The sequence below is a fragment of the Leptopilina heterotoma genome, unplaced genomic scaffold, assembly GCF_015476425.1.
Source record: "Leptopilina heterotoma isolate Lh14 unplaced genomic scaffold, ASM1547642v1 Lhet_158, whole genome shotgun sequence".
Lineage (NCBI taxonomy): Eukaryota > Metazoa > Arthropoda > Insecta > Hymenoptera > Figitidae > Leptopilina > Leptopilina heterotoma.
The window spans coordinates 205916-233225 of NW_025110872.1; the positions used below are offsets into that span (position 1 = coordinate 205916).

Genomic DNA, 27310 nt, shown 5'->3' on the forward strand with positions numbered 1-27310 from the left:
ATTTAGATTTTTAAAAATTTATTTTCTGAGTGAAAGTTCTCCTACTTTTATTCACAAGTATTTTTTTTATTTAAATTATGTTCAATAACTTACATTGTTGTAAGTTGAAAATTGTTTTTTTTAAGTCACGATTCTTAGTTACCTCGAGTAAAAATATTTATATACACTATGCACAATTTGAAACGAAAAGGGAAATTGTCTTTAGTCCCAATATTTAATTTTCCCGTCCCATCCGGCAGTTGCGAGTTTCGACGGTTCGTGAGGATGCCACATGGCTGAAATGCAAACTCCGTCGTGGGCTTTCCATTTTTTGTACAGTTTCGTTGTTTTCCAGTCCCAAACGTAACATTTTCCGTCTCCGTCGCCTGACACGAGATAACTGCAAAGGAATTTCATACAATTATTATTAAATATTTATCAATACTTTCCTTTTTGTTTACTGTTTCATTAGATTTACAGGCCTCGGATCGACTTTAACGAGTCAAAAAAGTCGCTTTAGTCGATTAAAAATAGAAAAAAAATCGAAAAAGTCGTTTATTTAATTCAGTGTTGTCACAAAAATTTTATTTCGTATTTCCCTGATTCTTCACTGATTTATAAATTCAATTAATAAAAACTCGAATAATTTTGCTAAATAAATATTTAAATACTTCTTATTTCCTTTTTCTCGGGAAATAAAATTTAAAAAAAATATAACTATGTATAACCCTTTCCAAAATTCAATTATTTTCTACAATTTTGAACTAAACTTCATCTCTAAATCAATTATCTGTATTAATTTTTAATAATTTTCTGAAAGTTCCTCAAGAATTTTATTACATATTTCAATACAAAAATTCAATTTTTTTTATAATAATTCAAACTGTTCATTTTTCTTTTTAAATATTATTAAGGTAGAATATTTTCAAAAATTTTATTAAAGAAATTCTTAAAATTAATTTTTTAAAAATATTTCTAAATAATTTTTAAAAGACAATATTTTTACAATTACCATACAATTAAAATATGTTCAAAAAATTAAAATTTGGTAAAATCTTTTAAAAAATAATTGAAATTTGGTAAAATTTAAAAAAAAAATAATTGTAATTTGATCAAATTTTTAAAAAATAATTGAGTTTTTAAAAAATATAAAAAAATAATCAAATTTTTAATAATAAATGAATTCTTGCGAAGAATTTTATTAGAATTTTTAAAAATAATTCAAGTTCCAAGAAAAAATTTATTACTTTTAAAAATAATTGAATTCCTGAGAAGAATTTTGTTATTTTTAAAAATAATTGAATTCTTCATAAGAATTTTATATATAAGCATTGCTTTAAATAATTGATTTTTTCGAAATATAATAAATATTATGAAAATTTTATTTTAAATAATTGAATTCTTCCGTGGAAAACTTTATTTGTGAAAATAATTGAATTTTTCGATTAATTAATTTAAAATAGTAGTATTAAAAATAATTGAAATTCTTCGATGAGTTTTACTATTTATGAAAATAATTGAATTCTTGCCGAGAATTTTATCAAAATTTTTGTTTTAAAGTTTGATTTTCCATGAAAAATGTTATTATTGGTGTAAGTATTTGAATTATTGTGAAGAATTGTATAAAAATTTTGTTAAATAATTGATTTTTTCGAATAATTTAAAAAAATGCTATTCTAAATTAATTGATTTCTGTAAAACTTTTATTACTAATGAAAATAATTGAATTTCGAATATTTTTGAAAATAATTGAATCGTATTTGGAAAAAAAGTCGAAAAAGTTGAAAAAGTCATAATATCCGAGGCTTAGATTTACTCTTAAATTACTAATTGACCCTATAATTAGATTTATTCTTAAATTATTAATTTACTCTTCCATTAAATTTACTCTTTAATTAAGATTTAAAAAAAAATAAAAAGAATAAAGGAAACAAACCTCATATCGGGAGAAAAGTCCAAACCGCAAGCGTAACCGGCAACCATATGACCCGTGAATGTTTTCTTTCGATTCATTTTAAATCGATTGAGTGCTGAGAATATGACAATTTTATTATCCATACTTTGGCAAGCGAGCCACTTTTGATTAGGCGATGGTGTTACGGCCGGCATTGAATGCATCGTAGGATCCGCTATGTACTTCATATCAACTGGAATATCCCTGTAGGAAAAAACAAATGTTTTAGATTTAAATTCTTTTTCGTTTTCAATTTTCTTCAAAAAAAAAAAAAAAAAAAAAAAAGAATGTCACTTACCATTCCCAGACACGAAGACTTTTATCATCAGAAGTCGTGACGAATCTTCGATTTTCATCCACAAATGTAATTGTATTAACAGCTCCTAAATGTCTATCATATTCTTGGGTTATTTCTCCCGATCGAATGTCCCACTGAAATTTAATTTATTCATTTTTAACCAATTTAAAATTAATTAATTTTACAAGTTATAACAATTAGAAGAGAAAAATACTCACGCAAATAATTTTCTTATCACTTGTTCCAGCGACAAATAAATGTTGTTTATCCGAATCGGGATTAAATTTAACGCAATACGGCACTTTACGACTGGTGAATTTATTTAAACATGCGCCAGTTTCGGTGTCCCATAATTTAACGTAACGATCGTAACCCGCTGATAGAAATCTTTTACCATCATTATCGAAGCTAATGTCACGCACTGCTTGTCTGTGTCCATAGTAGGTTCGTATACATCTTCTTTGATTGTAAACTTCCCAAAGCTAAAAAACAATTCAGAAAAGAGGAAATAAAAAATTTGTTATTTAGTGCCAAATTATTTATTAATTTATTAAATTAAAAGAATCAAATACCTTGACCCTATTATCCATACTACATGAAAGTAGTAAATGAGCAGTGCGCGGGAACCATCGAATTTGCGAGATTCCTTTCGTATGTCCTTCCCATGTGTGAATTTGTGCTTTTGGCAAAAAGCAACGTTCGGGAGGTGAATCTGATCTTAAATTAACGCCAACATCCTGAGGTGCGTGTAGAAATGAGCGTCCTTGATAATCATTTGTGTCTTTAACTGTAAATAGAAATTCAAATTTAGTTCATTTCGTTAAAAACAGTTTTTCTCTATTTCAGAGCTTGTTCCGAAAATAGCGAAAAAGCGAAAAAGTCGAAACTTACTGTGAAGTACAGTTCGTTCCTCGATGGGAGTTTCGGTCGTTTCCTTTCCTCTTTTATTGCGTTTAGCGAGAATTTCCTCCAATTCCGCTGCTTCCTCCTCAGTGGGCTTGATAATTCTTTTCTCATCCACATAACCGCCCCAAGGACCCAAAAATCCCTCAATATCCGCCGGATCGTCGTTCTTTTTTCGTTTCCTCTTATCCGCTGGTCTTAACGTTGTTGTTTCAAATACAGTTCTTGCCCCAGTTTCCTCGGCCGCCTCTTTAGCGCCAATTAAAATTTTACCCTCATCAACACTTCCATCGGCTGTTGGATCTAATGCGTAGCCTTCGAGAGAAAAAATATCCAATTATTACTATTATTATTATTATTATTATTATTATTATTGTTTGAAAGAAACAAATTTCAATGATTTTTTACTTTCTACTGATGATATAAATACAATCATTAATTTAATTAATTAAAGTACATAATGTAATTAATTTAAAAATCATTTACAATTCAATTATTATTTACAAGAATTTTGAACTAAAATTCTTCTTTACATCGATTATTTTTAATAATTTTCGAAAAAGTTCTTTGACAATTTTCAAATCCATTTCTTTACAATACATATTCAATTTTACGAAATTTCAATTATTCGTAAATTCTTCAATTAAATAAATATTAGAAAATAAAAACTTCAAGAAAAAATTAATTTCAATTAATTTCAATTTCAATTTCATTAATTTCATTTTCAGAGAAAATTAATTTCAAAATTCAATTATTTTAAAAAATTTACGCTATATTGCTTTTAATATTCAATTATTTAAAATTTTAACTGAAATTAATTTTTAAATAAATTTTCATTAGAAAATTCTACTAGAATTCAATTACAGTCAACTCTCGATAAGGCAAAGCGCGATAACTCAAATTTTTCGGTAAGTCAAAGTAATTATTGGGCCCCGTTCATTCCTTATAAGCATTATTAACATTTGATAACTCAAACTTTTCGATAACTCAAAGTTTTTCGGTCTCCCTTCGAGTTTGTCTTATCGAGAGTTGACTGTATTTAAATACAAAAATAAATAATTTATTGGATAATTGAATGTTTCTTAAAATTCAATTCCCATAAAGAACCATTATCAACAAAGTTTCAAATAATTGAATTATATCAACGAATTCTAATAAAATTTTTGAGAATAATTACATTTTTCGAGAAATTCGATTAAAATTGTATTAAATTTCGAAGAAGAATGTAATTATTTCTAGATAATTGAAATTTTGAAGAGAATTTTAAAATATTTTTGAACATAATTGAATTTCTGCATTCATTTGTAATTTCTCTAAAATTCTCCAAATTATATCGTACAATTTACAAACTTTTCATCCTTTTCGAATCAAATTACGGACTTTACGGACCTTTCTTTTAAAAAAACGGACCTAGTTCGCGCCCTGAACTACACTTGTAAATATATTCAATTTGTTTAAATTTCAAACTTTAAGAATAATAAAGACAAATTTAATATTCTCACCATAGCTAGTGAACGTTCGTCGCTGATTTTCAAATTGAAAGTCGGAAAAATGCGCTTTCTCAACATAACCAGCGAGTGTGTTTTTCAATGCACGTTGTTGTTGGGTTTTAAAGGGATTTTCCGGTCCCACTTCAGGGGCAAAAAGTTCCTCAAATTTTGGATTGTGCATTATTTCCTTGGTTGTTGCGTCTATGTGACGTAAACATAATTCAGAGCCCTAATGAAAAAGAAGAAACGAATTATCAATGTATAATAAAGTGCGCAAAAATTACAGTTTTTTTTAGAATAAAAGATATACCGTTGGTACAACTTCGGGTGCTGAACAAATTTTTAATCCTAACGATAATAACGAAGATCCAGTAGATGAGAATGGAATTGCATTTGTGGAGTTGTCACCAGTTCTAACCTCACTTTCTTTAGAATTTTCAATATTCGCATTAGTTTTATCATCTTCTTCGTCACTACTGCCATATCCTTGCAGGGCTAACATTTTTCAACTTAAATTGATCAATTACGAGTTATTTTTACATTAATTACAAACAGTTAATTGAGTGAATTTATTTAATTCTCTTGTTGACAATTAGAACTCACGCATTTTTTGACTTTACTCAACTTTACTGGTGTTCTAAAGTTGGTAGAATTAAATATTAATTCCATTTTCCCAGATTGGCATGCCTGAGGCCTTATGGAGCACTCACAGCTCTGCCTGCATGCGCAGGCAGTAATTGGAGTTAGAGAGAAAGTCAATTAGAGTGAAAGAGACAGTAAATTCAAATTTGTATTGCTGCCTACTAGCTGTGAGTGCGCCTTTAAGCGTCCGTTTGCACTACTCATCAGTTGGCGGGAAGTTTCAAATATAGAAAAAAACGATAATTTGAAATAAACAAATTTTTTTATTCAATTTTTTAGCTTAAAAAACTTAAAAATTTATAAAAATATTCTTACTTTACAATACTGGTACATACGAGATATGCCGAAATATTATGAACAAATTTTTTTGTCAATTAGACTCAATAAAAATTGTTTATTAACAAAATTGGGTCACATTGATTAAAAAACAATCTATTAGGTACCTATTAACGCAAAAACCTAGTATTTTTTTTTTTAAATTTGCATATTATAATTATACAATAATTATACTTTTATGCTTTTTATGTACTTATTTTATTATTTTTTCCCAGAACATTTTCTCATAAAAATTGAAAATTTTTTCAAAAGAAAAACATAATATTTATATTTTCTACTCTCACTTACGATAATTAAATTTACAAATAGTTAACATTATTAACATTAACATAATTTCAATGTAGTTGGAAAAAAAATCATCGATACAGTTATTACAAATAAATAACAAAATATTTTTGTATAAACTGAGTGGTTTTTCTTTCAAAAATTGAAAAACAAATTAAAAACAATTAAAAAAAACATTGAAGAAATTAATTAAAATATTTTGCAATAATTAAAATTCACGCAATTGTCAAATTATTCTGATCTTTCTTAACGTGTTTTTTTTAATAGTTTACCTTTTTTTATTATTTCATATATAAAAGTTACAAATGGAAAATTTTATTTTTAAAATTAAAAATTGATTTCAAGATTAATTTTGTTTCCCTTTTTTTGTGACGCGAGTGCTTCGGTAAATTAAATTTAAAAAAAGTTCTTTTTTTAATTTAATTTTCCGTGAACATATTATTAACATATTATTATTATATTCTACTTACGAAGATAATTTACTTTCTTTGTTGTTATAAATCTTCTTCTTTGCAGTTCGTTTTTTACTTTTTTTTTCTTCCTTATTAACAATTGATTTTTTTTCAGAAGTCGCAAAATTATTTCAAATTTCAATATTTTTTCAACTGTCGAAAATTAAAAATATCTTCACTATCGCTGTTCGAATTCGATTCCGAATCATTAAATTTATTTACAATTTTTGTTTGCTTTGTATTGAATAAAATTTCCTCTTTTTTTGGTCCTAAATTAAAAATGTCGTTATCATCATCATCATCATCATCACTATCTAAATTATCTTGCGAATTATTATTACTTTTTTCCTCATTTTTTTGGGGGGAATTGGATAAAATATTCTTTTTGTTATTATTTTCTTTTCTTGGTCTGTGATTTTTTTCGCGAACTAAATTGAAAATATCTTCATCATCATCACTTGAACTAAATTTGAAATAATTACTTTTTTGATTTTTTTCTTTCGTTATTTTCTGGTTTTTTATTTCTTCCTCTGGTTTTTTTTCTTGATTTCTCGGCGAATTTCTCGTTATTCTAGGGGATGAATTAGCAATTGAAGATTTCATTTTTATTTCGTTTGGAATATTTTCGTCGAATTTCGTCTCATAGCCACTGGAATTAAATTGATCGTTGGAATTATTGATTTTTTTCGTTTTCTCATTTTTGTTGTCACTTTTGATATTTTTCTTTACTTTTCGATGATTTCGAGAAGGGGAATTTTTTTCTTTTTCTTCCTCGTCGGACGAAACGGTAGACAATTGATTTTTCATATTCTTCTTCGAATTAAGTCTAATTTTCTCCATCACTTCTTCTTCTTCTTCTTTTTTATTATTTGAATTCAATTTCGATTTTTTGTTTTCTTTGACGTTCATCTTTATCGTTCGTTTCGAATTTTCTTTCTTTTTCGTTCGCTTCGAATTTTCCTTCATTTTCGTTTGCTTCGAATTTTCCCTTTCTTCTTCTTTCGTTTTCGGTCGAATTTCGAAAATATCTTCAAATTCACTTTCCTCGTTTTTCCCTTCAAATCCATTTTCTCCAACTTGTGCACTTTTTTCCAATTCATTCAAATTGGTCGATTCACTATTTTTCGAAATGTCCAGATTTGACGATTCTTCTTTTTCTTCTTTTTTTATTTTTCGTTTTTTCGGCGATTGATTGAAACTATTATTTTTTATTTCATTTTTCTCCAAATTAAATTTTTTCTCCTCGGAGATATTTTTTGAATTTTTTGAAGATTCTTGTTCCTTTTTTTTTCGTTGCACTTTCTTACGTTTTCGTTCTTTTGTCAGAATTTTCTCCTCCCGGGGAATTTCGTCTTCAGAAGATGGTAAGATGACCAGTTTTGTCCATCTTCTTGAATTTAATCCTGGAAATTGATTATTTATTGTTGATTTTCGTTGATTTTCCTTTTCCTCATTTGTATAGAGAGACAATTCAGTGAAAAGGGAATTATTTTCACTCGATTGTTTTATTTTTTCAGTCTTATTTCCTTCGTTTATTTTTGTTAAACTCTCAATATTTGTTTGGAAAATTGTTGTCATATCGAATTCTTCGTCAGAATCAAATGTAAAAATATTTGTCAAACGTTTGTTGTCAAATTTTCTATTGTTCTTGGAACTGTTTTCATTATTCGTCCACTTTTCACCGTCATCATCATCATCATCACTGTCGGATTCTATCGAGAAAATAGTTTTTATTTCAGAAACTTTGCTCGATGCTTTTGATACTTTAGCCAAGACTTTCTTTCTTTTTGGCAATTTTTTTATATTAATTTTTTTCTTCTTGGCAACTTTTCCTTTTTTCTTTTTTGTCAATTTCGCTGTTTTACTTCGTAGATTTCGTATTGAAACTCGCAGCGATTTCGAATTTTTCTTCTGTTCTTTCTCGTTGGGAAATTTTTCTTTTTCTTGTGAAATTTCTCCATTTGTTGGAAATGAATCAGTAGTTGAATTTGTTTTTGTCTCCGTTGTTTTTGCTTGAGGGGAAATTTTTATTTTTTTTGATTCCAATTCGTTTTTTTCGACATCAAATTTTCGTTTCTTTTCGAAATTCCCGAGTATCAGGGGTTTTAGAACGACAGAGCACTTTTTTAATTTTTCCCCATTAAAAATTGGCTCTTCAAATGTTGGAATCAATGGTTTTTCGTTATTTTCGTTAATTGTCACAAGTTTTTTTTTGTAAAACAACCTTTTCCTCCAGGTATTGTTTCGTTTCGTATCGGAAAAATCGAGAGCTGGATGTAAAGTGGAGGCTGTGCTCAAAGATGATGATTTCCTGGCAATTATTCGTTTGGGACTTGAATACTGCGGCCATTCCACTGGCGATCTTGGATTTGTGAATAACTTTCTTCGATTATTTTTTTCAATTATCGATTCAACGACAATATGCTTGTGCTCGACAATTAATTCTTTAAAGTTTGATTTCTCCGATGTGGACGTATCACATTCGTAAATTTCCGGACTGTCGCGAATATTTCTCAAACTTGGAATGACGTCTTCGATTTTTAAACTTCCGGTCGGCATTCGTAAAATTGTGGTTGCTTGCGAATCGGGTAGAATATGATTGTTATAACCATAAACAACTGTTGATTGTGAATTTATCGTCTTCTCGTGCTCTTTCTCTTCAGTTGAAATTTTGGGAAATTCATCTGTACCACAAACGTCAATGTAAACATCGGCTTCGTCAATAATATTATTTCTATTCAAACTCAAATCGTGTAATTTTCCATTTTCCACAATTGTTAATGACATATTTTTCTTGGCAAGATTTGAGGATAAAATATACTGGCGAGTATTTACGGAATCACTGGAAACAATGGAAGAACAGAGTTTTGTTGGCTCACTTGGAATAATTGCTGGTTGCGGTGGATGTGGTGAATTGTGTTCTAAGGGTGAAATTGCCGTTGGATGAAGCGCTGAAATTTCCTCCTCTGACAATGACGTTTCTTCCGGTGAATTATAATTTTTGTCAACAACCGATAGACAAGGAGGTTTTCCAGTGTTCACCCAGTATTGAACACTTGAAATTGGATTTCTCATTGGTAATCGTTGTTGGCAAATCTCCTCATTTTCGTCGACTATCAATTTCAATGTCTCCAAATTCAATTCTTTGACGTCGCCTGTCTGTTGAATTTAATAGATTCAGTAAGTAAATTCAGTAAATATGATCCTAAACTTCTCAACTTTCAAATGAACGAAATTTATTTATTTATTTCCTCTACAAATTAAATTTTTATTACAAACATTTTGCTTCACTGTCAAAAAAATTAATCATAAAGTTTCTAAATGTAAATTTTCAGTTATTACAGGCATCACAGTACCTTTTTTCCTCAAAAAAGGTGAATTTTTTTCAACTCTAAAAAACTTTTCTATTACATTTATTTACGAATTTCTTTAATTGTAAAATTATTCGAAAATAGCAATAACTTCCTTTTTAAATAAATGTTTATAATCATTATTATTTTTCCATAAAAATAAAGATTTTCAAAATATTCAAATTCAAATCATTGTGAAATTCAGCAATTTATAATAATTAATAAAGATGACCGATTTTAATTTTAATTTTAAATTTTAATTGGAATCAGTGATTTCTGAAAATAATTTTAAAAAATATTTCGTTTATTTGAACGTTTAAAAATTGTGGATCATTAGTAAATAAATAATTAGTAGATTCAGTAAATAAAGTTATAAATACATTAAATAGAAAACTCAATTGAATTACTTTACAGATTCAATTCATAAACAAAATATACTCACTTCCATTGAATATTTTTCGAAAAACTGTTCCCACGACCGTTTATGCACTTCCAAAATCTCCTTTGACACATTTACATCTGTCGGCAGTCCTAATTTATTTTTTGATCTACAATCAATAAATATCATTTTAACATTTTTTTTTCAAATTCTTTAACTATTAATAACCAAGAAACTGAATTTTTAAACAAAACTGTTTATCTGTTCGAATAACAGTAATAAAAAACGGTAAATAATAGAAAATTGTTAATCTGTTGGTATAATCAAAAAAACGGAAAATATGTCAACAGGTGTAAACGGTGTAAATTGTGTTACTCCAAAAAAATGTAGAAAGTACAAGTTTCTTTTTGAAAATAACTTGTTTCCTAAATGATAAAATCTGGATAATAAACAAAAAATGCATTTATGAGGAAAAAAATATACAAATTCAGTTAACTTACAGTTATTTGACACATATCAGTGAATTTATAATGCACATAACCTTAAACTTACCTTTTATGTAAACAACCCTGTTGCATTTGTGATGGAAACAATTGTTGAACTTAGTAGCAGAACAAATTGAAAGTACCTATTATTTATTGTCCATTTTATTTAATTTAAAAACTATAGCCACTATTTATTATCTTTAATCTTTGACTTTTGAACTTTCTCTTTTTTTTAAAATAAAAAAAACACACGACACAAGTCATTATAGAGTGAAGTTAGCTGATAGTTTAATTTCTATCCACATGGTCGCAATCATTAAAGTAAAACTCAATTCACAGGAGTGAAAATTGCAAAATTAGTTTACCTTCTCAACCCTGGTGTCACCTGGTGTCCCTGGTGTTCAGTGAGGTTATGTTTTCAAATCGAAAGACAAAATTTTCAAAAAGTTTTCATTTTTTTAATAATTTAGATTTAAAACCATCTTCTCACTCATTTTTTTTAAAACTATAAAATTTTTTTAACAAATTCTTCTATTCGTAATGTTTAAATTTTGAATAAACTTGTAAAATTTTTAAATTACAATTCAAATGTCAAAATAGGTGTAAGTAATCAGCTGATTTGTAAATTGACATTTCGTCAATAACGTCAATACTTTTTATCCTTTTTATTAAACAAAATTAGAAATAATAATAAATTTGTTATTGATAAACTTGTACTTTTATTAATTTTTCATAAATTTTACAACGTCTAGAGTGCTTTTTTAACAGAAATGTAACATTTTAGGTTAATTTCTAATTTTTTATTTATGCTTAAAAATTTATTGGCGTGTTATGACAATTTGACAATTGGATTTTAGGTCCCTTAAAAAATGGATAAACAAGCTATTGATGATGCATTGGAGGCAGCTCGATTAGCAGTTGAATATGACACTAGAGAAGAATATAAACAAGCTATTTATTATTATGCAGCTGCAGTGAAACATTTACAAACAATTCAAAATCCAAGTCTTTCTGAGAAAGCTGCGGAATATCAGGAAAGAATAGATAATTTGCAACAAATCCGTAAGTTATTTGGTCATAACAATTATGTACACCTATTCTATTAATAGATATAAATATAATATAATTAACAAATTAAAAATACGGACGTTAAAAAATTGAAAATTAATTATTATTGTTTATATCTTTTAAAATTTTAATAAAATTGCGAACAGATTACCGGAATACAATGATTATTAACATAGAAGATTTATTATTTTAGTTTCCGATGAAGAAAAGGATTCTTCGGATCAATTAGATGAAAGTGAATTAGAAAAATGTAAATTACTTTTGAATCAAGCACTTGACGCTGATGAAGCTGGGGACAGGGAGAATGCCCTTAAATTATACACCGAAGCCGCTGAACTTGGAATTAATGCCGTATGTATTTTATTAAATTGTAAATTAATGTAAATAATTGAAAATCGAAATTTAATTCATTTACAATCAATTAAATTAACTTTCAATCATAATTTTTTAAAAATAAAATTAGCAATATTAAAAATAATAGAATTTAAAAGTTTTTGTTGAAAACACTCAATTATTTTTATAAATACCTAGTAACATTCTTTGCAAGAATTCAATTATTTTCAATACAATTTTAATAAAATTCAATTGCTTTCAAAATTTTTAATTAAAATTATTAAAGAAACTCCATTAGTTTCAAAAAATTCAAAGAAATTCTTCAAAAGAATTTAATTAGGATTTTTAAAAGTTTTAATAAAATTCTTCGCGAGAATTCAGTTATTTTCCTAAATAATAAAATTCTTTGCAACAATTCGATGATTTTCAATACATTAATTTTAAAATTGAAAATATTTGAAAAGAAAAATGATAAAAATTTATAATTTGAAATCATTAATTTGCAATGAACAGAATTAATTTAATTCTAGAAACCAACGAATACAGAGATAAAGGCAAAATTAACGAATCTCGTTCGCTCTGCTCTTGATAGAGCCGAAGCGATAAAAGGTATAAATAGAAAAAAAATAGAAACATCAGCATTAAATTTGCCTTCAGTTCCGGAGACAGATTTACCGAATGAAACATCGATCCCAAGTATAACGGAGACGAGTCCAGGTAAAATATTGTTTTCTTTCTGTTTCCTTTGAACATAAATTAATGGATTAAAATTTACTGGCAATTAAAATACATTTATATATTTAACATTTCAGTTCAACAATCGAAACCAAGTTTACATCGTGGAGACAGTGCGCATCTTAAAGTTGTTGGTGGCAATGCTGAATATACTGATGAGGAGAAAAAAGTATTACTTCATAGTTCAAAAATTAATGATAATGAATTTGTGCCTTTTATGAATATTGATTTAACCGAACGATTTAAATATCCAATTTCATTTACTGATAAAGATGGACTTTTGGAATTGTCACCAAAGCAAAAACCCGATTTTGCCCGATGGTGTCGACCTGAGGAACTTTTTTCCGATCCTAAAATGATTATAGGCAATCATATTGATTATTACAGTATAAAGCAAACAGTTAAGTGAAAATTGCTTTACATACTTTTATTTCCTATTTCGTTAATTCATTTAATTTTTTTTTAAATTTGTTTTTGTTTTTTAGTAGAATTGAATAATTTAGAATTTTTTGATTTTGAATTGATGGTTTCTTTTTAGGTTGTTTCTGATTGTTCGTTTGTTGCTTCCCTGGCAGTGAGTGCACAATATGAAAGGAAATTTGGTCGTAAACTAGTCACGGAAATTATTTATCCGAGAAATCGGGATAAGACACCAATTTATAATCCTTTTGGTAAGTAAAATAATATGTTTTTAAACAATTGACACAAATAGAAATTTTTATTTTTATAGGTACCTAGTGATCGAAAAAATGAATGGAAAGAAAAAGTTTATTAATTTATTAATATATTGATTTCTTTTTTGTTCAGGAAAATATATGATAAAATTACACATCAATGGAATACCGAGGAAAGTGATAATAGATGATTATTTGCCCGTGAGTAGACACAATCATCTACTTTGTTCCTATTCGAATAAAAGAGGAGAACTTTGGATTTCATTGCTGGAAAAGGCCTATATGAAAGTTATGGGTGGTTACGATTTTCCCGGTTCAAATAGCGTGAGTTCCTTTTTAGAATTATCACCCATTTCTTAACTGTTTTAAAAGCTCCTTCGAGATAAAATTTACGAAAAATATCATATTGATATTAAATATTATAATGTTTTTTTCCTTCTTTTTTGAAATGTTTTAGTTTAAAATTATTAAATTTTCTACAATTTCTTTTCAAAGAATATTGATTTACACGCGTTGACTGGCTGGATACCGGAGAGATGGGCAATTAGATTAAACGAGCCGGACTTCAATAAGGACCATTTGTTTGACACGTTATTTTTAAAATTGCACAGAGGCGATATTTTAGTTACCGTTGCTACTGGTGAATTATCAGACGCCGAAGCCGATCGCACTGGACTTGTTCCCACTCACGCTTACGCCGTTCTTGATGTCAGAAAAATAAACGTAATTATCACAATTTTTTTTATTGCTAACTAAATTTATTTGAATAATATTTAGTATATCAGGCTTCGTACTCGATAATTCATTAATTAAACTTGACGACTCAATTTTTTATAATTTCTTAATTACATTCAAAAATAAAATCATTTTTTAAAATATTTAAATAGCAAATAGCTATTTATATTTTGTCTACAGGAATTCAAATATTTCCAATTATTTTTCAATTCATTTTTCTTGAAATTTATAAATAAAATTATTCAAAACTTTATTCATTTTATTTTATTCAATTTTAAAGCAATTCTTCTTAGAAAGTTCTACGAGAATTCAATTATTTAAATAATAAATAATTTTTCTGAATAATTGAATATTTCTTAAATTTTAATTCTTATAAAGAACTTTATCAACATTTTTTTTTAAATAATTGAATTTTTTCCAAGAATTTTATTCAAATTTTTAAGAATAATTGCGTATTTAGCGGAATTAACTTGAAATTATATTAAAAATAATTGAAAATCCTGCGATGAGTTTTATTCTTTGTAAAAAAAGATTTTTTTAAAAAAAAATTTATGAAAATTGTGTTTTAAATAATTGTATTCTCGTAAAAATTTTTATTATTTATTAAAATAATTGAATAATTGTGAAGAATTAAAGAATTTTATTCAGTTTTTTAAAAATAAATTGAATTCTTGCGAAGAATTTTATAAAAATCTATTTAAATAATTGCGGTTTTTTGTTCGAAAAATATTACGAAAATTCTCTTTTAAATAATAGAATTCATGTGAAAATTTTTTTTGTTTATATAGATAATTAAATGTTTGCGAAGAATTTTATAAACATTTTTTTTAAATTATTCAATTCTTTTGGGAAATTTTTTATTAATATAGGTAGGTAGTAGATATTAAAAATCATTGAATTACGAAAAATTTGTGAAAATAATAAATTAATCATTTTAAAGAATTTTATTAAAATTTTTTGAATTTTTTCCAATAACTGTATTAAAATTTTTGAGAATAATTTTTTTATTTTAACTGTTAACAAATTAAAAGTAGTGTAAATTCTCAAACATGGAAAAAAGTAGCTTTTAGTGTAACAAATAAAAAAAAGTATCCAAATAGTAGAAAATCGTAAAAAAAGAAAGAAGTAAATAATAGGTTTTAGTAGATGAGTGCGAGGCCTGATATATTAAAATTTTACACTTTTATAAATTTTTTTCTCACTTTTTTCACACAGGGTGAAACGAGATTGTTACAATTGAAAAATCCCTGGTCCCATTTGAGATGGAAGGGAAATTTCTCTGAACTCGATAGAAATCATTGGACAAGTTCTCTACAGGAGGCATTAAATTATGATCCCGATTCGGCATCTCAATTTGACAATGGTATTTTTTGGATTGATTACGACAGTATTTGTCGATTTTTCGATGTTTTTTATATTAACTGGAATCCAGGATTGTTTAAATACACGTATTGTATTCATCAGTGAGTAATTTCTTTTCTAACAAGTATTTTTTGATGGAAAATATTTTCAAATAGAAAATACTATTCAACTTTTATAAAAGTTGAATTCTATTTAGAACAAAAAATGAAAGAAGATTTTGTTTTTAAGAATGTGGAGAGCTGGAATTGGTCCAATTCGCGATGCGTACAATATCGGAGATAATCCACAATTTTCTCTAGAGGTGCTACCAAATGCTCAGGGAGCGGTTTGGATTCTTCTCACTCGACATATTACTGATATTGCCGATTTTCGACAAAATCAAGAATATATTTCTGTTCTTGTTTATAAAAATTCTGGGAAAAGGGTTTATTATCCACGTAAGAAATTTTGTTCATTAATTAGTTTGCTAATTTCCTTTCAATTGTGGTGTTAAATGAATATTTTTCTGCTTTTTCGACAGATGATCCTCCTCCGTACATTGACGGTGTTCGCATCAATAGTCCACATTATCTTTGCAAAATAAAATTGGGACCCAACAGTGATAATAAATATACTTTAGTAATTTCTCAATACGAAAAAACTAATACTATTTATTATACGCTACGTGCTTACGGAACGTGTCCCTTTAAACTGCGGAAAATCGCCGATCCTTACAGGCACATGAAAGAGGTATTTAATAATTATATTAAAATATATTTATTATTCTATTTTAATTAAGGAGTGCTTTTATTCAATTGATTTTCAATTTAATTAATTAATTTTCAAATTATTAATTTTTAAAGGAGAAGAATTATTTTTCTTATTACAGATAACAAACGGAGAGTGGAAAGGAATAACGGCTGGTGGTTGTGGAAATCATCCGGCGACTTATCAAAATAATCCGCGTTATCAATTACAATTGGAAAGTTCGCACAATAATAATTATTTGCTCATTATTCTAAAGGGACCGAAACAATATCAAATTGGTTTCGAAATTGTTTCCGTCTCTCTCAACGATCAAGAATCACCTTCGGCTTTCAATTCAAAAAGCTCCGGCCTCTTCAGGTAATAACAATTTTAAATTATGCCAATAAAATCTATTTCAAATAAATAAATTAAATTAGAAATTTAAGAATTGAAAGATTAAAAATTGAAAATTGAAAAATAATACCTACAATTTTTTGTAATTTTTAAACGAAGAATAAAATAAATTTCAGATGCGGCTTTGTTTATTTGGAATTGGAAGACGTTCCAGGTGGTACGTACAATATTATTCCTTCAACTTATTTGCCGAATCAAGAAGGACCATTTTTCTTAACATGCAAATCTTCGTGTAACATACAACTTGGACTAATTCAATGAAATTGGTATATTTTAGCCTAGTTAGAATCAATGCCACCATTATTAACTTTATATACCACTAATTGACCTCACGAAACAAAAAATGTTATAAAATTTTCTAAACTTTTTATCAATCTTTACGCTAAGCTTCTTCTCTTTTCCTATAAATAATACCTACACAATAAATTGAATGAGAAATTTCTTCATAATGAAAAATAATACACAAATTAAAAAGTGTAGGTAATTATTGCACAAAAAATACTAGAAATCAAGTGTGATTTCAAAATAATTGACATGACAAATTTTTATTATATAATATTATACAATAATTGTATGAATTTTTATGAAAAAAATTTATTATTTGTAAAAAAAATTCTTTGCAAAATTCAATTATTTTTAAACTATAAAAATTTCACAAGAAATTCAATTATTTAAAAATTTCCTTATAAAATTCCTCCAAACAATTCAATTATTTTTGCAAAAATAATAAAATTTTTACAGAAAAATTTGCGGAATTATTATATAATATTATAATTTAATTAATAATTATAATAGTATAATATTCTAATAGTTATCATCTTTTTTTTCTAAATTATATAATTGTTTATTATACATACTAATATTATTACCGTTTGGAAAATTTTTTATTTTAATAGTAGAAATTTTATCAATTATTACGAATTTTTTTTAATAATAGTTATTAATATTATTATTAATTATAAATAATAATAATTAGTATTAATATTAAAATTATTATAATACGAAAAATACTAATTGTAAATTACACAATTTTGTACATAACAAATAAAATTTTATGAGAATTTTAATAAAATGTTTAATTAATGTAAAATAAATTTTTGACTTTTTCTATTTTTCCATTTTCGTCATTTTGAAATCGTCATTAACCTTTTAAATCCTTATTAATAATGATAATGACTTTTTTATATTTGAGGAGCAATTTTTCAAAAGCTGATTTTGTCAATTTGAGAAACAAATGACAATCCAATAAAATTAACTTTCAATGTCAAAAAATTGTAGAGAATTATTTATATTTGAACATTTTTCGACTTTAAAACGTTTTCTTGCAATTAAAGTCCATTATTATTAGGAACTTCAACTTTTTGGTTACTTTCTCTAATAAAAAACAAAAATTATAATTTTTTGATTATTTTCTCTAATAAAAAATTAAAATTTCAATTTTTTGCTTTTCTTCTCTAATAAAGAAATAAAAATTACAATTTTTGTTATTTTCTCTAATAAAAAATAAAAATTACAATTTTTTGGTTATTTTCTCTAAAAAAGAAATTACAAATTATTCCCAAACATTTTTCAAAATTGAAAATTTATTTAAAAAATACATTTTTTTTTCTTAAATTCAACTTTGAAAAATCAATTCATGATCTCAAATCTGTATTTCTCGATTTTTTTCTCCATTTCGAAAAATGGATTTATTGGATTTCGAAAAATTACTCCTGCAATAATATAATTATTTATGGAATAATGGCGTCAAAATTCGATAAAAATGAAACAGTATTTTTATCTCCAAAGCAATTTTAAATAGAGGAATTTTTTTTTGGCGTTTAAATCACAATTGATAACTAATAAATGAGTCATTAGTTAATAACTTAACACAAAGGAGGGCAAATTGCGAATCATTCTTTCATTTCGAATGGAAAATAACCGGATGCTCTTTCATGCTGTTATTAGTACGATTAGTTCGCATTTAAAACTATAGAAATACATAAAAATAAACCCAAACCGGAAGTTGTCATTATATTGCGTTTCAATTTTATTTTAATTTAGAAAAGATAAATGAAAAGTTCAAACCTGTTACAATCGAATAAAATTATTTTTTCGTCAAATGTAATATTTTCTTGGTAATTTTAAAGAAAATTTTTTAAAGATACATAACATTGTATGCGTAATTAAATAGTGATTTGACTCCTGCGTCAATAGAATTCTATCCGATTTTATCAGTTTCTATGTGAGTTCTATTGAACCGTTAGATTTTCCCATTTTCCCCATTGATCTAATAAATTTAAAAAGATAATCACTTTCTTTTGTTGGTTATAATTTTTAGAAAAGTGTTATTAATTAATCTTTTTACAAAACAATGTCGACGATATTAATTTATTTAAAAATATAAAATTAATTAAATTTTCTGTGTAGAGCGCATGTAGAGCGTGTAAAGTAAAAGAAGTAGCCAATCAGAGGCGTTTCTAATCACACTCGTCAGCCATTGGCTCTTTCTGTTTACCATCTTGCCGCCAAATTCCATAAAAACGTTTCTGATTGGCTACCGAGGAAAGTGTCCACAAATGGGAAAATTTGACAAAAACCATTGCGGACAAGAGGGAGAAAGTGAGTTTTGGAATGCCCGGTTTATTTTTGGAACGGAAAGCTACTATATGAAACTGCCAAAAGCAAAGGCGCCATATTGCTTGCTTGTGTTTGGTTGCTGTTGCGGCGCGTGGTCAATTATATCGTCTCTAATTTATAACCATGTCTGATAATCAGGTAAGTTTCAACATTATTTCAATTCTCTTGATAAATTGCATTGGAAATTATGTTAATTATTGAAAAAAGTGTTGTATTTGAATGATAAAATTAACCGCTATAACCTTCGCGCAATTTCAGGAACAAAAACCCGATTCCGGCCCAGGAGACGCGAATTCGGAATACATCAAACTCAAAGTAGTTGGAAATGTAAGTCGGCTTTTCTTTCTTGTTATTTCATTGGGAAAATTAATGTTAAAATCAGTGTAATTGTGTTTTTATTAATTTTCTCTACAATTTTTTTTAGGACAGCAATGAAATTCACTTTAGGGTAAAAATGACTACTCAAATGGGAAAATTAAAGAAATCCTACAGCGATCGCGTGGTTAGTATGGCGATTATTTTAAAATTTTTTGATTGTACAAATTTTCTTTGTTCAACTTGGTTTTTTTGTTGTTGTTGAGTAGAGTGTCAACTTTTTTCCTTTAATCCAAGTTTTTCTTTGTTTGATAATTTTTATTTTTCAAAGTTTTATTCTAAAGAGAGTAAAAGTTTCATTTTCTCTCGATGACTTTTTGCAAAACTAGTTTTCTCCTTTTTGTTTAATTTGCGTTTATTATGGTTTTTTTACATTGTGATTTTAATTTTTGAAAAAAAATTAGTTAATTTCAAGATAAAAAAAGTTTAATTAAATTTAACTCTATAAAATTTGTTTTTGAACGAGATTATTTAAATTTGTTTTTTTATTCTACAGGGTGTTCCCATGACAAGTCTCAGGTTTCTCTTTGATGGCAAAAGAATTAATGATGATGAAACGCCAAAGCAGGTAATGAAATACTTTTGCTCTTTGTTTTCTAAACATTCCTGGAATGTGAATTTTTATCAACGCTTTGCGCTCTTCTACTAAAACTTACTATTTACTATTTTTTTTTTTTTAACATTTGCTACTATTTAAATATTCTTTTAAAGATTTGTGACACTAAAAGCTACTTTTTTCTTCTTTTTGAAAATTGGCATTAATTTGAAAACTCTAATAATTGAATTTTAGTATAATTTACAATTGAAGTTAAATAAGAAAAAATGTAAATATTATTGATGCGGAAATCAGGCAGGAACATACAGAATCAAATTTTTCTAAATCGACTAAAATTTAATTTTTTGATAAATACATTTTACTAATTTTTTTCAGTCTGAAAGCTACTTTTTGACAGTTTTTTTTTTTTTGTAAATTATCGAGTATGAAGCCTGTTTATCTTTTTGAAAATTTTATTTCTTTTTTAACGAATCAAAAAGTAATATATATATAACGCTTTTAATAATCAATTTTATTTGAAATTCATTTAAATACAAAAATAAATAATTGAATTCCTCCGGAGAATTTGAATAAAATAAAAATTTTTAAGGATAATTCCATTTTGTCAAGGAATTTATTTATTTATTTCTAATTGGAAAATTAATTTGTTTACAGTTGGAGATGGAAAATGACGACGTCATTGAAGTTTATCAAGAGCAAACAGGTGGTTACTACTGAATAGAAGTTTAATGGAGGTGCCATGCAATTTGGTTTTCATATTTTTTTTACGAAAAAAAAGTGAAAGTGAACAAACGGACAAGATTTAAATCATGTTCATGTGTTAAACAAAATCATGTTGTATAATTTGACATCGACGTAACAATCTGGACGTGCTGGTTAACATTCCCATAAACAATAAGGCAAGTTTATCAAATTGCTCATCAGCAGAAACTGTGTCTATTCTTTTTTTTTTAATTTAATTTATTTTTCTTCGATAATATCCAGTGTGTCAAGTAATGTTTCTGTATCAAAATTTCCAAAAAAAAAGAAGAAAATCATTATTTTCTTTTATTAAAAAAGATGTCGTTTATTTTTATAAAAAAAATAGCACCAAGTTTGTTACGTTAAAAAAGATTTTTCAAATTTTTTTTCTATAATGCGTTGGCAAAAAAGCGAATTTATCAAAAAGAAAATAATTGGAAATTATCTCAATAAAAAATTATAAGATTCATTTGTTCAAATTTGATTAAATTTTTCTTGTAACTTTAATTTATTCAAATTGGGCTTTTCGTTGATATTTTATTTAGATATTTTCCGAAAAATATATTTTTTTTTTGATAATCTTAAACAAATTGTATGAGAACACGAATTTGCAACAAAAAAAACAAATACTAGATATTCCAAAGGTGGAATTGCAAACATTTGCGGTTAGAGTTTTTCATGGCCGACGGATTTAATTCCAACTGTAAGCTTTCAGTAATTACATTCTAGATTATAATGTTTTTAGAAATTAACAAATTTTCCTCGTTCTTTTTAGTATTCCAGTTAATTTTTCTTTCTTCCTTTATTGTTTAATATTCTACGTAAAAAAAAGAAGTCTTTGAAAAAAGAAATAAAATAAAACGTGCTGAGACGAATATTATATATGTAATAAAAAGGGTACGTTTTTTATCCTACGCGTCGCAAACATAAAAAAAAAAATTATGTATTACCATCTTGGAATTTGTATCAATAGATGATCTTTTTCTTATACCGAATTCTGGAAGTTGACATTTATAAATATATATATAATATAATCACAAAATTTACCGTATGCAATATTTCTCTTCATTGAGGCAACAAATTTTTTTTTTAAACTTTTAATCATATTCGGAATCTAGATATGAATTTTCGTTTTCCCCCTGGACTTTAAAAAAAAGCTGCTTGATTTTCAAACTACAATTATTATAATGTTTCACACTAAGTTTTGAATTATTTATTTTTCTCAAATATATATAAAAAAGTGTTACGAGAATTCAAAATCCAGCGGCTCATTTTCAACAATATTGTCTATATTTAAATGTTTTTAATTTGTCTATAGGTTCAATTTTTTAATAAAACGAATAAAAAAGTAGGAAAAAATGTACAATAATAAAAAATTGACTTGCGGGAGTGAAATCTTTATAATTTTCAATATTTTTTCTCACTTCTCGACTACAAATAAGTATTTCACACGTATGATTAGATTATAATATTATTGTAAGTTGCCTTGATAATATATCTGGATTCCATAAATAAAATATTGTACAAAACAACTGTCGAGCATTTTTTTAAATTATAAATTTTTTTAATTAGGTACTAAAAAAACAATTGAATTTTGGAGAATTTGGAAGATTATTGCCGAAATTCAATTATTTTCAAAATTTTTTAAACATTCTAGCCAAAATTTCTCAATTATTTTTATAAATAATAAAATTTTTCTCCCAAATTCAATTATTCTCAAAAATTTTATTAAAATTTGTCAAAAGAATTTAAATTATTTTTTAAATTTTTAATAAAAAAATTGTCAGCAGAAAAATTTAATTCTTCTCATTCAATTTAAAAATTTTCCTTTAAAATTCAATTATTTAAAAGATAATTTTAATAAAATTTTTCTAAAACATTCAATTAATTTAAAAAAATTTAAATAAAACTTTCTAAAATTTCTCCAAAAATTCAATTATTTTTAAAAATAATAAAATTTTTGCCGAAAAATTTGCAAAATTCAATTATTTTCACAAATATAAAAAAATTTTTCTAGAAATTCAATTATTTAAATAATTGGCATAAATTTTTTCGAAGAAATCAATTATTGAAATTTTTTTATAAAATTCCTCCAAAAAATTCAATTATTCTTAAAAATAATAAAATTTTTACAAAAAAATGCGCAAACTTCAATTATTCTCGTAAATAATAAAATTCTTTTAGGAAATTCAATTATTTTCATAAATAATACAATTTTTGACAGAAATTCAACTATTTCTATAAATAATAAAATTCTTTTTTATGAATTCAATTATTTCAATAAATAATTAAACTTATCGGAGAATTTGAATTATTTTTAATATAATTTTAATCGAATTTCTCGAAAAATGTAATTGTTATTAAAAATTTTATTAAAATTCGTCGAAAGAATTCAATTATTTAAAAAAATTTATTGGATAAATCTCTTTATGAGAATTCAATTTTAAGAAATACTTTCAATTATAGAATAATTTTTTTATTTTTTTAGGTATTTAAATAATTGAATTCTTGTAGGATTTTCAAATAGAAAATAGATAAATTTTTTGATAAATTTTAATTCCTACGGAAAAATAATATAATGAATAATTCATGGTAAACGAAAAAAAATAGATTACAGGAAATGAAATTTGACAAATTTGTTTCCTTTTTTTCATAACTTTAATGTTTAAGTATTTATGCAAGAACATTCCTAGAAAACAATTGATTATCTATGTACAGATACATTTTACTCAAGATTACTTAGGTAACAGTAGCTGCCATCACATCTATACATATTTACAACGTTTACAACCATTATTATGAAGCTATTCCTTTCTTTCCTTTTTTTATTCACCTTCTTTTTCAATATTATAAGAAATGAAATACGTCAAAACTTCTTAAAGACTAATTTTCGCAACAATTATATTAAAATACAATTGAAAACTATTTCTATTTTTCGTTTTCTTTTTAATTTTTCCAAACCATATTATAGCGCAAGAAAAAGAGAAGCAAAGCAAACTATTACACGATTTCTTTTTCTTCTTCTTTTTATTTTTATTTTTTTTATATATCACTTTTTTTTAAAAAAGATTATTTTCTTTCTTAAATAAATGTTTATCGCGATAAATCTGATAGTTTCTCTTACAAGAATATTGCAAATATGTTCTGTATAATATTTTTCAAAAGCATATTTTTCATTATCGGTGAGATATTTATACATTTTTACAAAATGGAAAGGACATTATTATAGAGAAAAATAAATCCAATATATTTTATACAAAAAAAGATTGAAAAGCATTTAATTTTTCTTCAACTTCAAAATTCCGTCTGATTCTTTCTTTAAAACAAAATGAAAAGAATTTCTTTCTTCTAACACCTCTTTTTTAATACTTTCCCTTGACTAAAAAATTTATCCTATTCAGTTCAAAATTCTTTTCTTTTCATTTCGTTTTTTTTTTCTTTAAAGAAAAAGTGCCAAATTTAATCGAATAACAACATTTTTCTCGTCGATTTTTTTTATATATAAAATATATTGGATCGATACACAATAAACATTTTTCAAAAAAAATAGTAATAGTGACTATACGTGAGAAAAAAAAAGTATTTTTCATATTCCGTCTTGACATTCCCCAAATTACAAAATTCGTTCTAAGCATAAAATTTAATTTGAATATTTTTCCTATTTATAGAAATAATTAAAAAAATTCTTTTTCCTTTCGTCCTTTGCTCAATCGAATTGTTACAAAGAGATATAAAAAAATGGGAAGGCTTCATTTCATTTCGAAGTAACAAAAGATATTTTCTATAGATTTCTATAGAAGCGTATCATCCATATATATATATATATATATATATATATATATATATATATATATATATATATATATATATATATATATATATATATATATATATATATATATATATATATATATATATATATATATATATATATATATATATATATATATATATATATATATATATATAATATAAAGTTACAATTATTAATATACATCATCATTTAAATTATCTTAACAAAAAGCAATCTCATGCCAAAAATTCAATACATTTTCCATTAAAAATCGAGCATTTTTGTAATGTCAAAAATTTTTCCCCTTTTTATTTAAAATTTAAAACAAAAAATCTCTTCCTATTTTCTCAATCTGTTCTCCTGCAGATTTTTTTATATCAAAAATTTCCACTAATTTCATTTCTTTTTATACTTGGAAGAAAATGGTTCAACTTGAGCAGAATTTGAATTGGTCCCTTCTCTTTTTTTAACCATTTACATTTTTTTTGAGTTTAAAAAATTAAAATCAAATGTCAATAATGACATTCAGTGATTGCTTTTTCAATTGTCATGCTATTAAACGAAATCTTAATATTTTAGAATTATATTAAGTATAATAAAAAAGGAGCCTAATTTTAATCACTTTGTCTATTTTTTTGTGACAAGCAGTGACATCAACACATGAAAATTGTGCTGAAAATAGGACGAATTTTTTTTTTTATTTTTTTTTTTTTTTTTTTTTTTTTTACTATAATTATTAATTTATTTTCCTTCTCGAGAATTTTTTCATTTTGTAGCTTTAATTTTATTAACAAATTTCGTATTTTTTTCTTAATTCCATAGACACAAGAGAAAAATTGTTTCGGATGTAAACATCTTTTTCAAAAATGCTCAAAAAATATTTATTATCTTCCCGTTTTACTTATCGGGCGATTTTTTTTATCGAAATTAATTTTCTTGTTCCATTTATACTGAAACAATTAAAGAAAGAGATATTTTTCTTTCTTTAAAAATGAAGCAAATTTTTTCAATTGTAATTTAAATTAAATCAAAATTAATTTTTAAACCCAAAAAATGTTGAATTTATCGCTTGTAATTAAATTTCGTTTCTATTAATTAAAAATCAAGGAGCAAATATAAATTTACATGAAGAAAACTGAAAAATTATTTTTTAACTCAAGTTGCAAAGAAAAATTAGAGAATCGACGGGACAGTAAATCTTTTTTTTTCAAAATATATCTCTTTCTTGGTGTAAAAACTCACAGTTAAATTATTACTGCAATCGTATGATCTGAGAGACTTTAAAATAAAATTTACAAAAGTTTAACAACAGTCAAGTTCAATCAACTTCTTCGATTTGATCAATTTTTTGCAAACTGGCTATCACCACGTTTTAATACTTTCAATTTTTCAATTATAATCATCATCGTTTATCATAATTATCAATAAATAATTACGATCATTATAAAACTTTATCATAATTATCGTTTTTTTATCATCATCAATATCATCAACATCATCATTATTTTCTCAAGAACGACAATAGTTTAAATTATGGATTATAAACATCTCATAATTTTCAATTATCTCATTATAATTATCATTAATATTAATATTATTATTACTGTAACGACTAAGCATTGCATCGGAAAAAAATAGAAAAAAAAATTGAGAATAAATATGTCTAATTTCTAGTGGAGCAAAACTGTTAAAAAGTTTTCGAAGCGTTATTTAATAGCGAGTCAGTGATTGATGGAGGAATTGTGTGTGTTTGTGTGTCAGAGAGTTGAAATTTTTTTGATGCGCTTCGAATGGGCTATGCATTCAACAAAATGAAAGGTCACAGCGCGTCGCGATGCCACACCCAAGTCTTTTTCGTGTGATCAAATCTATGTGCAAGCCACTGTTGTTCCAATAATTGATATCGATCTTGACTTAGATATAAAGGTTTCCCTCTCCTATTAAAAAGGAAAAAATTTTCTTTTAGTATTTCATTCACTTTTTTTCTTACTTCTACATTCTTTAATATATTTCTTTTTATTATTAACTCATTTATTTTATTATTAAATTATTAAATAATTTTTTAAAAAGAATTATAATTTAGGTACAGACTAATTAATGTCCCTAAAGTTCTGAACGTTCAAATGAACGAATTTTTTAAGTTACTTTTTTTGAAATTTGAATTTTCATAGAAAATATTAATTTACAATTATTAAAAAATGAATTATTTTCTTAATGTATTTTATCTTTTATTTTTCATTAAAAGATAGTAACATTGAAAAATATTGAAAAGGACAAAATTTTCGTTCATTTCAACGTTCAAAACTTTAGAGACACTAATAATATTTATGCGAAAATTTAAAAAAATGATTTTCTATTTCTCTTTGTTCTTTTTCCAGGTCTCGGATCGACTTTAAGAGGCAAAAAAATTACTTTAATCGATTCAAAATAAAAAAAAAGTCGAAAAAATCAATTCAGTGTTGTCACAAACAATTTTATTTTGTACTTTCCTGATTTTACCCTCTCACTGATTTCTAAATTCAATTATTTAAAACTTGAATAATTTTATTAAATAAATATTTAAATATTTCTTATTTGTTTTCCCACGGGAACAAGAATTTAAAAATTTCTATATATTGTAAATTTA

General features: G+C 25.4%; 5 protein-coding genes across 7 annotated transcripts in view; 2 read left to right on the forward strand and 3 right to left on the reverse strand.

Annotated features, from left to right (window-relative positions):
* Positions 1 to 69: 69 nt before the first annotated feature.
* On the reverse strand, positions 70 to 5271 carry LOC122498740 (pre-mRNA-processing factor 17). Its single transcript, XM_043606627.1, has 8 exons — positions 4935 to 5271; positions 4637 to 4853; positions 3123 to 3449; positions 2804 to 3018; positions 2450 to 2713; positions 2232 to 2365; positions 1916 to 2137; positions 70 to 379 (listed from the first exon to the last, which is right to left on the reverse strand). Exons 1-8 carry the CDS (start codon positions 5124 to 5126, stop codon positions 202 to 204), a joined length of 1749 nt encoding a protein of 582 aa, XP_043462562.1. The 5' UTR covers positions 5127 to 5271; the 3' UTR covers positions 70 to 201.
* Positions 5272 to 5701: 430 nt separating this feature from the next.
* LOC122498739 (uncharacterized protein DDB_G0283697-like) lies at positions 5702 to 10827 on the reverse strand. The gene is made up of 4 exons (XM_043606626.1): positions 10621 to 10827; positions 10132 to 10237; positions 6765 to 9498; positions 5702 to 5709 (listed from the first exon to the last, which is right to left on the reverse strand). The coding sequence occupies exons 1-4, from the start codon at positions 10644 to 10646 to the stop codon at positions 5702 to 5704; spliced, it is 2874 nt and encodes a 957-aa protein (XP_043462561.1). The 5' UTR covers positions 10647 to 10827.
* A 170-nt stretch (positions 10828 to 10997) lies between these two features.
* Positions 10998 to 17193, forward strand: LOC122498743 (calpain-7-like). 2 transcript variants are annotated; one of them, XM_043606629.1, is made up of 13 exons: positions 10998 to 11155; positions 11411 to 11615; positions 11815 to 11972; positions 12485 to 12671; positions 12767 to 13089; positions 13228 to 13360; positions 13497 to 13687; positions 13859 to 14086; positions 15314 to 15561; positions 15689 to 15897; positions 15981 to 16189; positions 16329 to 16564; positions 16717 to 17193. In XM_043606629.1, the coding sequence occupies exons 2-13, from the start codon at positions 11423 to 11425 to the stop codon at positions 16859 to 16861; spliced, it is 2460 nt and encodes an 819-aa protein (XP_043462564.1). In that variant the 5' UTR covers positions 10998 to 11155; positions 11411 to 11422; the 3' UTR covers positions 16862 to 17193. The 2 variants fall into 2 exon arrangements, with proteins under 2 accessions (XP_043462564.1, XP_043462565.1); XM_043606630.1 differs by lacking the exon at positions 10998 to 11155 and adding an exon at positions 11185 to 11337.
* A 2011-nt stretch (positions 17194 to 19204) lies between these two features.
* On the forward strand, positions 19205 to 21886 carry LOC122498744 (small ubiquitin-related modifier-like). Its single transcript, XM_043606631.1, has 5 exons — positions 19205 to 19357; positions 19478 to 19546; positions 19644 to 19721; positions 20091 to 20162; positions 20805 to 21886. The coding sequence occupies exons 1-5, from the start codon at positions 19343 to 19345 to the stop codon at positions 20865 to 20867; spliced, it is 297 nt and encodes a 98-aa protein (XP_043462566.1). The 5' UTR covers positions 19205 to 19342; the 3' UTR covers positions 20868 to 21886.
* Positions 21887 to 24858: 2972 nt separating this feature from the next.
* LOC122498745 (E3 ubiquitin-protein ligase Ubr3) overlaps positions 24859 to 27310 on the reverse strand; it is a 39399-nt gene continuing 36947 nt past the window's right edge. For both annotated transcript variants that reach the window (XM_043606634.1, XM_043606633.1), the window contains one exon: positions 24859 to 26621. In XM_043606634.1, coding sequence (XP_043462569.1) covers positions 26504 to 26621 — 118 coding nt within the window. In that variant the 3' untranslated portion in view covers positions 24859 to 26503. The remainder of the gene's footprint in view (positions 26622 to 27310) is intronic.